General features: G+C 47.1%; 1 protein-coding gene across 1 annotated transcript in view; it reads left to right on the top strand.

The window, feature by feature from the left end:
• TULP4 (TUB like protein 4) overlaps nt 1-14,717 on the top strand; it is a 228,041-nt gene that overhangs the window by 183,772 nt on the left and 29,552 nt on the right. The window contains exons 5-7 of the mRNA XM_060029706.1: nt 814-994; nt 3,351-3,485; nt 6,928-7,094. Of these exons, the coding sequence (XP_059885689.1) occupies nt 814-994; nt 3,351-3,485; nt 6,928-7,094 (483 nt within the window). The remainder of the gene's footprint in view (nt 1-813; nt 995-3,350; nt 3,486-6,927; nt 7,095-14,717) is intronic.

Raw genomic sequence — 14,717 nt, 5'->3', positions numbered from 1 at the left:
ATGACGCCCGTCGGGGGGGCTTTGAGCAGCCACGAGCAGCTCCTCTGCCGCTCCGATGGAGGGCGTCCGCCGCCGCCCAGTCTCCCTCTGCGTGCTTGTGCTTAAGCCCTGGCCGTGTGTCTGCCTGCGGGCCGGGTGACTGGGGGGGGCCCTAGGAGCGGCCCTCAGCACACAAGGCGTCAGGCCTGTCTCAGCTCCGCGCCGGCAGCGCTGGCGCTTGCCTCCCAGGATTGTTTTGACAGTTAGTGAGGTAAACTGGTTAGAATAGTGCTTAGCCCAAAGTAAGCACTTAATGAATGTATTAATATCATGAATTCATTATAACATTATTACTTAAATACATCAACGCCATTATTAGTCTCAGTGAAATAGAACATGAGACAAACATGCTTACATACACTTAAAGTTTTTCTTTAAGAGATTTTTAACAATGAACCTCTGCTGCTGCTTTTTTTTTTTTAAGAAAAATAAGAGAATATTACCCTCTTCTTAGCCCTCCTCCTTCAACCAAAAAAGCAAAACAAAGAAAAACAACCCACAGAAGGTGAAACAGTGATTTTGCTGGTGTTTGAAAACGTCCACATAACATAATGAATATATTTATTATAGCATTAGTCACGTTTCACTAAAAGAGGACTAAAATTCTTCCAGTAATAGCCAGCTAAGTTTCCGCCACTTCCTGCTTTGTGTATTTCCTCAGTTGCTTACCTGGTCTCTTTCTTTAGTCCTGGTGGACGAGTCAAGGTGGTGAGGTTTGCCAGAAACCACAGACCTGTCTCCCCGTCCATCACGAGTCCTGGTCCTTGGTTGCAGGTGCTGTTTGGCACGGCTGACGGGCAGGTGATCGTCATGGACTGCCATGGCAGGATGCTGGCCCACGTCCTCCTGCATGAGTCAGACGGCATCCTCAGCATGTCTTGGAACTACCCCGCCTTCCTAGTGGAGGACAGCAGCGAGAGTGACACCGACTCCGATGACTACTCCCCGCCCCAAGGTAGCTCGCGGGCTCCGTGGGGACAAGAGTGTGGAAGGAGAATGAACCCATCCGCAGGGGAAGGGACAGGCCCGCCGTGCGCACGGCTCCCTAGCCTACTGGGCAGGGTTCTCAACGGAAGTGCAAGGCAGAACTGGCCTAACCTCTGTTCTTGGTTGGACCGTCTTCTCTCTGCCATCCCTTTTTGCAGAATCACTGGTCAGGTTGATGAAGCTCCATTGGCTTAGGTTTTCCTAGATATAAAACAAGACTCATGGCCGTTTCCATGTCCCTGGGGTGTCGTGGGACTTCGCTGCTTAGTGAGAGTAGAGAGAGCTGGAGATGAGACATGCTGTGCCGTTATTCTTATACCCTAATCTGTGGTGTTTCAAATCCCTAACGTTATTAAAGCCCGTAGCTTTAGTTGTGTGGGGAAAGGATTAGCTCTGCCCGTAGTGAAGGCCAGTACACTGGGCTGGTATCCATGCCCCTGTCTTTTTTATTTCAGGCAGAAGGTCTGGGCTTCCTCAGTTCAGGTGAACCTGCCGCCCTCACCCCCCGCCCCCAAGCCTCACAGTGACGTTAGATTAGAGTAGATGATGTCGGAGTTTTTTAACATTTGGACCAGTAATGAAAGATTGTTTCAGACCCTTGGTGGGGATAATTTCAGGTTCCAGCTTCCTTCACCCCTTGCAGTGTGTCTTAGCCCTCAAAGCAAAAGCCTTTGGTGTCGACGCTGGCCATCACCAATGTCAGCCCTCAGCACTGGCCCACTCAGGGCTCTGGCTCTTCCCCAGTGTCCCATCCCCTGCTCCAACCTCTTTTTTTAAAAGGAGAATATGTTACGAATAGTGGAAGGAAAAGACTCCCCGTGGTCACCTGCTGCGGGACTTCCGGGCAGCTGTGCTCACACTGCTGGCTGAGTGCCCTTAATGGGCTAAAGGCACACGCTGGACAGTGTCTACCCTTCCCTGTGACTGTGGGCATGTTCAGCCTGTGAAGGGCTGGTCCAGGGAGAGTATTTTTAACTTTCTCCCCCATCAGCATCTGCCCTCACTGGTACTTGGAGTCTTCTCCCTCTTGTCCCAGACGTGATAAAGTGTCATGCTTCCCAGAGACGTACACATATACATCGCCATTCGTGCAGTTAGGGAGAAGGCAGTGTTCAGACGGGTAATGAAAGATTGTTTCAGACCCTGTGAAAAAAGTGTAGATTGGCGGTAGTGTTTCAGGATTGGTGGGTGTCGGGAGGGAGAGCGTTCTTCGCTCCTGGAAATCCATCACCTCGTGGGGCCCCAGCCTTGAGCGAAGTGCCGATCCATCCTCCGCCTCGTGGCGATGAAGCCAGTGTCTTTCAGCCTTGGACTCGGCATCCTTTTAAAACAGAACTTTGCTAGATTGAATGCATATTTGCTTATCCACATTTATTAGGGGAAGAAACAAGATCCAGAGACCAAGTTGCTAAAGCAAGTCCAGAGTAAGTCTCGGAGCAGAACACAGTTCCTGGCTACTACGCTAACCTGTTGCCCTCTTCAGAAGCAGAGGCCAGTTTGGAGGATGACTGGGATTTACCATTCAGATAGAGCAGGGTGTTTCTTGGTGGCCTAGGGAATTTGAGCACAGAGGTAGGTACCTGCAGCATCTTACAAGTGAAGCAAAGGAGAGTCATAGCTGGGGATCCTCTGCAGGCGGGGCTGAGCATGGTGAGCGAGCAGAGATCAGGCTGCCCGCCCCGGGTGGGAGAGTACAGAGCGTCGTCCCTCACGGCTCCTTCCTTAATGCACAGTCTCCTCGCACGCATGAAGCAGGGTTCCCGTCTGCTGGCCGTGCGCTGGGTGTGAGCCACATCCGACCTTGGCCTTCTCTCCAGATGTGGGGTCTCTCCTGGTAAAAGCAGAGAGCTCACGGTGGCTGCTCGCTTCCTATAATGTTCAGTGGAAGTGTGTTCAGTGTTGAAAGGCAGCTTTTCTCTGTACTTTGGACCAGGATTAAGAAAATGTTTTCATCCCTCTTCGCACCATCCTTACATGTTACGTGACATTAAAGTAATTTACGTTTGCACATCATCAGAACCATGTAAACCCGTGACCACAGGGGTTAATAAACTCTGCACGCACGCTCTCAGCACGGCGTACAGAGCCCAGGGAGCCCTGCTCGGTGCCCTCGGGGCTTCGGCCCCCAGCGCCCCTCATTCCAGGGGGCTCCGTGTAGTTCCTGAGTGCTGTGCAGCATTGCCTTACTTGGTAATGTCCCAGCCCAGAGTCTGATCTGCACTGTTGGGCAGTTTCGAGGCCCTCCACAGGATTGCAGCACGCGGGCCTGGATTCCGGTCACGTGCTTGTTGCCTCGTTTTCACTCGGCACTTCTGTCCCCGCAGATGGTCCGGCGGCGTATCCCATCCCAGTACAGAGCATCAAGCCGCTGCTCACCGTCAGCTTCACCTCAGGAGACATCAGCTTGATGAACAACTATGACGACTTGTCTCCTACTGTCATCCAGTCGGGGCTGAAAGGTACGGATCAGCCCGAGCGGCCAGCCTTCCGAGCTGGGCGTCACGGCCAGGCCTGTTGACCCCCGGCCTCTGCAGTGGCCTCTTCCAGGCTTAATGGAGTCTGTTCACTCCTCTGCTTAGCCGACAAGTCGATTCCTATCTAGTCTCACCTTGAGGAGGGATTCCTGACAGTCCCCTTCGTCTTCACCTGCCCTTCTCCCCCCATGGCAGGAGCGATCCTCTCGGGTGTGGGCCACTTGCCTGCAGCCAGCACTGCGGGTGTTGGGCGGCAGCACCTGCCGTGCCTGTGGCAGCAGGTGACACACAAGACAGCCGAGGCCTCGGTGTGAAGGTCAGCAGTCAGGGGCTGATGCCTTCCTGAGGGACGTTAATGAAATGCTGTCTCAAGGCAAGACAGGCACCCGTAAGCATTCGCAGTGTTCTGAATTTTGCAATTCAGGAATACCGTTGGGGTGGTGCCTCTGAGGAGTTCTTTGGAAAAACAGTTCTGTCTCTTCAGGGTTGAATGGTGCAGTGTAGAAATTCCAGGGCTACTTCTGGTCCTCGAGGTTAAGGGGCCTGCTATAATCTGAATGGGAGCCATTGCGGGGCCCGGCGGTGGGGAGGCAAACCGGAACCTTCAGTTCAGCTGCTGTCCTTCGAGACTGGCCATCAGACCAGAGTCCTGGCCATGTTGCTTCTTGTCTGAATTGTTCAGGAATGCCAGGGATATGGAGAATCAAGTCCACATACTTAACTGTTGATTGGCGGGAATGCATCGTACCTGCCTGCACACCCCACAAGCACTTAATTCTGTTTCAGAACTATCGGATATTCTTGGAAACAAGTTAAACTCCCTCTTTTAAGTGTCCCATTTGCTGTTTCAAAACTATAATTGTAAGGAATTATTTAGCCTATAAATTCCGGAGGGACATGCGGACGTCCTTCTTTATTATCACAAATGGACCCGTTAGGAGCTGAGTAAGTTTCTTTTTACGATGATGATGAACTTAAATTCCTTGGACTTTTCTGTAAATTCTTTTCTGAATTTTCTGTCTTTCATGGAGCTAAAACAAAAAGGTAGTCATCATAAATTCTCTCATATATTTAGTGATCCAAGCTCTACTTTTGTTCTTCTAAAATTCTGTTTTTAAACCTTTTAACCAAGTTTATTAATTGCATCAGTACCTGCCTCTAGTTCTGCCGTCCTGAACTTCGTTCCCTACCAAGTGTCTGACCGAAAATATCATAATTACCACTCAGTTCCTTCGTATTCTTCGTAGGGTGAGTTTTTCAAATTTTTCACCATCTTGGAAACTACCTATGGAAACTCTATTTTTTATTCCTTGGATGTATTCTTTTGTTCTCTATCAAACTAAATTATATTGGAGCAGCCCTTCTAACACATTCCCACAATGGGCATGAGAGGATTGGGAACATGAAGGTGAGGTGACTTGGGGAGGCGACCCAAAGTACCCCTCCCAAATGTGAAAGTTCTTGACTTGAGTTTTATCCTAAAATACAGGCAAATTTAGCATTCTTGTGATGACCTAACTAGAAATCTCAGTCTAATCTCAGAATGTTTTCAGTCATTTATGCCCTCATGACACGAGATGCTTTTGCACTGCCTTCCCAATTTCAGAAAGTTAGGTGACGTTTCAGTAGATTGGTGTCATCCAGTAAGTGCTGCATGTAGGCAGTTTCTCTCTTCTGTCTTGGTTTCAGAATATTTCAGTCTTACGTGTGGTATGGACAGCAGTCGTTTTTTGAAAATTTATTTATTTTTGTCCACCGCTTTATGGGATATGTTAGTACATACTGGGAACAGGTCGCCAGGTGCCGTCAAAGATGGCTCACCGCAGCTTCTTCCATCTGCGGTAACCTGTCCCATCACGGACAGGTCGGTCGTTTGACTCGCAAGGTGCAGACGGTCCCTGACTTACCGTGGTTCAACCTGGGGTTTTTCAACTTTATGACGGTGCAAAAGCGATATGCCTTTGGTAGAAACCGTATTTTGAATTTTGAATTTGGATCTTTTCCCAGGCTAGTGACTTGCAATCCCATCCTCTCTCGTGATGCTGGGCAGCGGCAGCGAGCGGAGCTCCCAGGCAGCCCCACAATCACGAGGGTCAAAACCCGATACATTTAAAACCACTCTGTACCCGGACACTTTGTTTTTCACTTTCGGTACAGTATTCAGTGAATTACGTGAGCTATTCAACACTTTATTATAAAATAGGCTTTGCGTTAGATGATTTTGCCCAACTGTAGGCTAATGTAGGTGTTCTGAGCATGTTTAAGGTGGGTGAGGCTAAGCTATGGTGTTCGGAAGGTTAGGTGTATTAAATGCATTTCCAGCTTACAATGGGTTTATCCAGGTGTAACCCTGTTGTAAGCCAAGGAAGATCTGTAGAGCAGAAGGGTCTAGTATTTCTTTTTTACTGTCTCGAAGAAACATCATCAGAGAACTTTTCCAGCCAAGAAAGGTGACTCCTGGTATTCCCCAGCTTGTCACCAACACTGTAATCTGTGTCATGTGCACAAGAGCTTACAGTGCTGGACCCCTCGTGGTCTCCACGGCCAGCCCTCCTTCCCACCCCTGCCCACTCCATTTTCACTGCAGATTCGTGGGGTTGGGGGGACTTTGCCTTGCTGACGTTTGCTGAGGAAGTTCTGCCTTGAAGAAAGATCTGCTGAGTATCCCAGCTTCGGGGAATTCTGTTTATCACACAGTGAACTGTAAACTGCTTCACCTCATTTGGGGTTTTTACCCTTTATTGTGACTTTCCTCTTTCTTGAGGACGTAGCGGGGAGGGGGGGGAAAGGCTATTTCCCCTCTACCCATCTTAGGCTCTCAGACCAGGCCCTGTAAGTTAGACTGACAAAAAACTGATTGACCAGAGAAAAACACACAGAAGCTTAACAACACCTGCACTGTGTTTACCTGTGGAAGCACAGAGATGAGTAGCTCAGAGGGTTTAGATAGCATGTTAACAAAAGAACAATACATTTTTTGGAGAAGTGACAAGGAGAAGACTTGAAGTTTCTAGGACAGCACATTGTGGGCAGGTAATTATATGGGGGAGCTAACGGAAGATAAGGGCCAGTTAGTAAAGTTTGTTATGCAGATTCCCCTGGTGTTGATAATGGTCTAGCGTTGTCACCAGTGGTTCATTTCTGTCCTTCCTGGTGGGGGATGGGTAGACACCTTCACAGATTTATGTCCTGCTTTTAGGCAAGTAGGGGGAAGGGAGAGAGCTTTTCTTCTATCTGCTTCTTCTCCATCGCCTTCAGCTCTATGTAATTCTCATGCCAATGTGGCATATCTTGGGGTGCACACTCTGTTATCTTTCAAGGAAAAATAATCCAGTCATGAATTCAGACTCTGACCGAGCCAGAGCATCTTTGCAGGGAAGCAAGGGTCCCACCCTCGTGCTGACCGTTTTCCTCTTTCTGATTTCAGAGGTGGTGGCCCAGTGGTGCACGCAGGGAGACCTCCTGGCAGTCGCTGGCATGGAGCGCCCGACCCAGCTCGGCGACCTTCCCAATGGCCCTCTTCTGAAGAGTGCCATGGTCAAGTTCTACAATGTTCGCGGGGAGCACATCTTTACACTGGACACGCTTGTGCAAGTAAGGATGTGTGCCAGACACCCGGCCGTGCCTCTGATGTGTTAGTTTGCACCCACCCTCCGTTAAATGCTCGTGAGCTGATTCTACTCACTGTGATTATCTTTGACAGATTTTAATCTTTTGTTGACCTGAATTAAATTATGGGGTATAGACCAGAAGAAGTAAGGGAAAGAGAAGTTTTTGCCTGTTAGCCAAAATACACCCATTTCCATTCCCAGACGAGTGCACAGTGAGCAAGCAGAGCGAGCTGGTGTTTATCATCATTCGGAAGCAAAAGCCAGAAACTCGCAGAGACGTGAATGCTGGGTTTACATTTATTTACTCTGATTTTGTTTGTTACGCCAGTAATGTACTTTTACAGCTAAACTAAATTATTGTTAAACAGTAAGGAAAAAAGCTTAAAGGTGGTTAAGAAAGTGTGCACACGTGGGCCCCTCTCTATTTGTTTTTATCTCCCAGAAAGCTTTAGGCCGCCTCATTTCTGGTCTGGATCAGTTACGGTGGAGGCAGAATTCCACTACAGTGGCGTGGCGTGGAGTGGAGTCTGAGAGCGAGTTGATGGTTGATGGGGGTGACAATAAACTAGGGACTTATGTCCTAACCTTACCCAGCTCATCAGAGAGACCGGTATACCAGGTTTGGGGAAATTTGTAATTAGGTGCAGGCATTAATTATTTAAATGTATCTTTTTTTTAAATTGTAGTAAAATACACATAAAATTTACTGTCTTAACCATTTTTAAGTGTATTACATTATTTTGTAACCAATCTCCAGAATTTTTTCATCTTTGCAAAACCGAAACTGTCTATACCTTCTTGTTTCTATGAATTTGACTGTTCTACATACCTCATATAAGTGGAACCATACAGTGTGTGTCTTTTTGTGTCTGGCTTACTTCACTTAGCAGAATGTCCTCGAGGTTCATCCACATCGTAGCCTGTGTCAGAATTTCATTCCTTTTTAGGCTGAATAATATGCCATTGTGTGTGTGCACTACGTCTTGTTTATCCATTCGTCCATCAGTGGACGTTTGGTTTCCTTCCAGCTTTTGGCTGTTACGAATAATGCTGCTGTGAACAGGGATATACAAATATCTCTTTGAGTTGCTGCTTTCAGTCCTTTTGGATAAATGCCCAGAAGTCGAATTGCTAGGCTATATGGTAATTCTGTGTCAGACTTTTTGAAGAGCTGCCATACTGTTTCATGGTGGCTGCACCATCTTACATTCGCCCCAGCAGTGCACAAAGATTCCAGCTTCTCCACGCCCTCTCCAGCACTTGTTATTTTCTGGTTTTTTGATGATAGCCGTCCAGATGGGCATGAGGTGTTATCTCGTGGTGCTTTTGATTTGTATATCCCTGAGGATTAGTTATGTTGAGCATCTTTTCCTGTACTTGTTGGCCGTTTGTATATCTTCCTTGGAAAAATGTCAGTTCAAGACCCTTGCCCATTTCCTAATTGGATTGCTAGTTTTTCTTGTTGCTGAGTTGTCATAGGATGTAAATGTATCTTTTGACAGTGTAATATGTTCTGTGGGCAGATAAGCGTATTTGTTTGTTCGTTTGTTCAAGCACCCAGCAAACATATTTTGAGGGGCTCCTACGCAGCTGGCCCTGAGCTCAGAGCTCTGAGTGCTAGTGCATAGAACGCGATGCAGGAGCCCTTCAAGGTAACAAGCTGAAATCAAGCCCCGGCCAGAGCAGGACAGCGTGGTTTTAAAGTGAGAGTCAACGTTGCCCAGGCCGCCTCTGCAACCCCGAGAGGCAGAAGTGGTACAGGCTGCCTGAAATGAGGAACTGGAGAGATTCATGTAGCAGAGAGACCAAAACTGGAAGGAATTCAGGGAACTGCGAAGGATGGTATAGAAATGGGCAGCCAGGGAACCTTGGTGGGTAGCATCTGCTCTATGACCTGAGACTGGCAAGTAATATAAAGTCGTAATAAGGCATGTTCAGGAAGAAGTGATAAACACAGGATGGGAAGCTGTGCTTGGGTAGGAAATGCAGATTCCTATTTTAGAAGTGAAGTAGTTCTAGGTGATGAGGCGAACCCAGGAAGAGCTCAAGTGGAGCAGAGTTGAGGCCGTTAGCATGAGGCCAAGGTGTGTGACAAAATAAAGGTAGATATTGGAGTCCCTATGGATTTGGGATTGAAGGAGGGATTACCTGGTTTACACAGTAATTGTTACCTTACTGCCAGGGCATTGCTTAATACCTCTGGCATGTGTTACATTTTTCTGTTTATTTGCCTTATTTTCTTAAAGTCAAAGGCCATGGTTTGTTCATTTTTCTGACCTTCACTGTGCTTAGAATGTAGTAGCAGCTCGACGGCCTTAACCATTGCAAAAGTTCTCATCAGCTCTCCCATGAAATTAACATAGGTCCTGAATTTAAACCATTTGAGGCTCAGGGATAAGAGAGGGGCGTGGCTCACCTTCCTTTGGAGAAAGCTATTCACACAGTGTCTCAGCATTTTAATAAATTGTTGACTCTTTTTTCATTTGAGGGTCTGTTTCAGCCATTGGAAAAATCGCCTCAATAATATAAAGTTAAATAACGATGCTACTAAAAACCAAGTACAGTACTGCTTATATGTAGCACCAACTTAACTGTCGTCTGTAATGATTCTAGAATCACATGTCTGTACTGTGCCATTCAAGTTGTCCAAAGGCAGGAACGTTTTTATAGCAGGAAGGAAGTTAGGCAATTTATTGGGCTGTTTATAAAAAGAACTAAATGCAGTTTAGATCGGATAACTTATTTCCAAGTTAATGAGATTGTAGGTTATCGCGTACAAAGCCGTTGCCCAGCACAAACTGGCGGCAGCCTCATTTTAAAACTGATTCTCCTGAGTTACTCACAACAGCAATGCCTGTGGCTGAAGCTCCCAGAAGGAAATACACTGTAATTTATTTTCTTTTCCTTCCTGTCATAATTTAAAAGTCTAGAGTTGATCACACTAGGTGCTATCTGTAACCATCTACATGTAATTGCGTATCTGATCCTTTGACCACAGATTTTGAGGGTTAGCACCACTGACGGAAGTTCACAGGCTTCGGTACTTCAGGTCTGTGTGTTTTTTGTTTGGTTGGATGGTTGGGTTTTTTGGGTGGCTTGGTTGGTGTGTGTGTGTTTTAGCTTTATGAACTCTTTCTGCAATAAAGGCAAGTTGGTGGAGTTGCCTTATATTCTGTAAGGTTCAGGTGTTGATGTAAGATATTTGGGTAAAAAATTAAAAGAGGAAGATGGTAGGTGTGGGAACTGAAAAATCAAGTGACGGAGCCTGGTCATAGACTTCCAGGCTCTTGAAGGAGAATTCTTTAGCAAAACTAGTTTTGCCTTTTCTTTAATTGAGAATTAATTGTACCTGTTCTCTCAAAGCTGCCACAGGTGTGTTTTTCCCATTGTTTGCTGTAAGTAGCTGAGAAAGTCCCTTCTGGGCTGTCTGCTTATAAAATACAAGAACGGCATGTTCTTTCAAAACGGAGATTTGGGCGACTGAATCCTGAGCTAGCTTTTATTACTGTAGCTTAGTTGGTGGCCAGATCATTGTAACTTAATATTCAAAATTGTCCATGGCTCCAGCCAACACAGTTTCACGGTGAACAGTCACCACCTTGGTCTATTTAAAAGTGAACTCTGCTGGAAGGCTTTCCTCCTGTGTACTCGCCTGTACAAACATTAAACACCCCCTTCTACCAGGGGCTGTGAAACATTTGAAGTGCATTTCCTCTAAGACAGAGATCCCCACCTTCTTCCTAGGGGAGCTCAGAAAGGAGGGAAAGCAGTTGGGAGACAGGAGACCCCTCTGACATTCCCAGGTTCTCACTCCTCGTCCCAGGGCTCCATCAGCCAGCAGCTGCGTACCTGGATGGCCTCTTTTTCTCTCTCTTGGGCCAGTGTAACTGGTTTGACCCTTTTGTTGTCTCTTGACTCTAATCCTGCTTGAAAAGCTTATCTTTAACATGGAAAGGACACCCCGCTTTTTATTCCCTTTTAAACTTTTCGAGGACTCCGCACAGCGCACTGCTGCACACAAACGGTGGTGTGGTGAGCAGGCTTTCAGGTCCAGCCACAAGCGTCACCAACTCACTCATCTCAGGCTCTGCTGAAACTTCCTGCACGGAAGCTTTCTCTGCTCCCCTGTCCGAAACGATCCCGTTGCTCTGCCTCTAGCCCCTTATTCTACCGTTGTTACCTCGTAGCATTCTTCACTAGCTGACACCATCAGGTAGTCCGTCCCTGTCACAGAGCCTGAGGCACTTCTCTCTCCCCGTCCCCCCTCAGAGCGTCAGCTCCGTGAAGGCAGGGAGCTTCTTTTATTCCGTGTCAATCCCCAAACGCCCAGCATGTGTCTGGCCCACTGCACACATTTGACAGGGATTTACTGACTGACCGATTGACAGCTCAGGAGGCGAGTACGTGATTGGACGGATGCATGGCACGGATCGTGTAGCAGCAGGAGATGAGGTCGTGAGGTATTTAGCGTCTCTTTGCGTGCATAAGGGGTTGAAACAGGCCGTTAACCTTCCATGATGCTGTGGCAGCGGAACTAGGGTGAGCAGACTAACCTGCTTTCCTCGTAAGTAGCTGGCGTCTGACACAGAGAGAGGGACAGCCTGACTGTCCATTGGCCGCTCCTCTCGTACCTCTCCGGCCCAGGGACACCTGGCATCGGGCCAGCAAACTCACCAAAGCACCAGGTTCCGCCACACGGATACTCCCCGAAATGCAGCTCGTCGTCTTGCCCTTTTGCCTTAGATTTACGTGCCGAATACCTACACAAATTAAGTTCTAGCCATCGGTGCTAAAAATAGTCATTTTGTGCAATTTGAGAAATCGATGAAGTCCACACATTTACAGCTGAGTTTCTCCCTAGCAGACGGCAGCTGTTCAAAAACAAAAACATTCATCTGCGGGAGTCGCGTCTGTGTGCACCCTCGCGTGTTCCCAGGTTCGCTGGAAGAGAATGTTTGACACCGTTCTCTTCCGCTGCAGCTAATCCTGGTGGGTGGGATGTGCCTGGGGAAGATGAGCTTGGACGTGCTCTACCGGGGGCAGTGAGCAGGGGATTCCTGTTCTACCTGCAGCGACGGGTCCCAGGGGCCGGGGCTGCTGAATCGGGACGCCCCTAGCCTGTGTCTGCGGGCACGTGTGTTTACCACCGCCTTGATTCCTGTCCTTTCTGAGAAAACGGCAAGCTTGTACTGAGGGCTTTGCAGGCTGGAGCGCCAGTAAACAGCACAGGAAGATGAGCACCGGCAGGAAATGAGACTTGTAAAAAGTAAGATGACATGTGAAAAACTGTAAAAGTATAAGCAAGGTATAAAAGGATTTTGTTGTGTTGTTGATTTTCTTATTTATTTATTTCCAGTTTTATTAAGATATATTTGATATGGACACGTTGTAAGTTTGAGGTCTACGACGTCTGGATTTGCTATACGTGTGTATGGCAGTATGATTACTGCCGTGAAGTTAGCTCTCACCTCCCTCATGTCACATAATTACCATTTCTTTTCTGTGGTGAGAACATATAAGGTCTTCTCTCTTAGTAACTTCTAGGTATTTGTACAGTATTGTTAACTGTAATCACCATGCTGTGCATGGATCCCAGGTAGTAGGACTTCCTACGGGCTTACAGGACTTACAGGGATCCTGAGAGGTCATGGCCCTACTTACTGGCCTCAGACTCAATGGTAACTATGACAGTCAACTTCCCCATGTCAGTGATACCTCAGCATCTTCAGACAAGAGTATCAGCTTTCACTAGTTGTAAATTTTTCCTTACTTTTCTAATACAGCTTTAAGATTTATTATGGCAAAGGCACCAGTATTTATTTTGCTACTTTATTATCTTACGTGGGGCATATGCTGTAAAAATAAATTCAATGAGTGTGATTTCCCCCTTTGCTGAAATAAATAAATCATCACTGACTTGGGCAAGTAAGTGAATGCTGTACCGTACTGTACTGTACTATAAATTCCTAGTGGTAGTGGTCTTGTCCTGCTCTTAGAAAAGGGGGTTTCCTGGTCACCTTGCTCCAGATAACAGGTCCTTTGAGACCCTGCAGGCATCACTTCTCCAGGCCAAATTATTCCAATTCTTTTTTCCCGGGTCTAGTTATCAGTCCTTGCACTCCTCCTTGCTGAGAATTCTCAGTTTTCCTCATTTCGCGATGCCGGGTGTGGAGGGCACGGCCCTTCCTCCACCTTCTGCTGCTTCGCGCTCACCCGGCAGCGCCGTGTGGCTGGGTTACCGCCGAGCGTGGGCCCATGTGACCAGGGGGCTCTTTTCTGCCACAATGAGTTATTCTGGTCATTGTTCCCTCGTGGTTTATGCAGCTCGTTTCTCCTCTTATCTGTTGCCTTTTCTACACATCCGTTGTTGGGTCTGTTTCTGAGTAAAATAGCCTTGACCAAGCGGATTAAGGGGAGAACTGTGGGGAGAATTGGGGTTCGTGACTGTATTTGTGGTTGACAGAGAGGCAACACGTTGTAGTAAGATGAGCATAAGCAGCGGGGTTGGGGGATGGGTGAGAATGTGCTCTCCTGCTGATCAGCTGTGAGTTACGGAGCTCTCTTAGTCTCAGTTTCCACATATGTTAACTGGGAATAATGATGCCTGTGTGGCAGAGTTGAGAGGATTAAATGAGATAATACGGGTGCTCATTAAGATACCTTAATGTGCAACTGGAATGTAGTTAGTTTTTACGACCTGATTGTTAATTTTTGTTAAGATGGGTAGTGATTATACCTGTAATTATAACAGATAGGATTTTTATCTGTTTATAGACTTGAAAGTCTATAAAGTGGTTTAAATTCCTTTTTACAAAGCTATAGCATACTTATCATAACGATAATCTTATAGAAGACCCTCCCAAAACATGTAATCAGCTGTTAACACAGAGGTAATTACTATGAAAAGCAAACCAGGAGGAGGGAGGGGAAGAGAGGATGAATATATGTGTTCTTGCATTGTGACCACTGGGACATCAGGTAGATGGATTCAAAACTCATGGAAAATTGGAGGAAAGAAGTGTCTGGTATTTTTGCAGCCAGTTCCAACCGAGTCAGATTGTGCTAATTGGAAGCGGTTCTTCATGATTTGAGCTGTAGGTTGTAAGTATTATCTTCGGAGACTTGGGGGTTGGCAGGGCGGTTTGCAGCTTTAAGATCAAGCATGATTATGCTACCAATAGAGCTTTGTCCTAAACTGCGCTTACGGGGGGTCGGTCATACTGAAGAAACTCTCTTCGTATATTTTTTATGTGTCGTCTGCCGTGTCTTCGTCAGTGATTATGTCTTGCTCTAACCTAACAGTTTCCTCTGTGGGGATCTACCCCCTGTGAGGGATCCTTTTATAAGGAGGCCCTTCTTGGAAGTACTCTGAAGCCCCCAGACTGAGCTCCAGGCCCTGTGACCCTCCTCCAGGGGACTGCGGCTGTGGTCCTACCCTGCGGCTGCGCGGCCTCGCCATGATGGAAATGAAGTTATCTTCAGCCTTGCATTTTTGTTTTGAATTCGAAGCCAGGATTAGCTGACCCTGGAGGCTATTTTAAGCAAGTGTCTTCATGTGTTTCTTTTATCTTGATGCCTGTCACTAAAGTGTTGTGAAACTTCTCTT

The sequence above is a fragment of the Delphinus delphis genome, chromosome 14 (assembly GCF_949987515.2).
Source record: "Delphinus delphis chromosome 14, mDelDel1.2, whole genome shotgun sequence".
Lineage (NCBI taxonomy): Eukaryota > Metazoa > Chordata > Mammalia > Artiodactyla > Delphinidae > Delphinus > Delphinus delphis.
The sequence above is the reverse complement of the archived record's forward strand: the minus strand, read 5'-3'. Positions and strand labels throughout refer to the sequence as shown.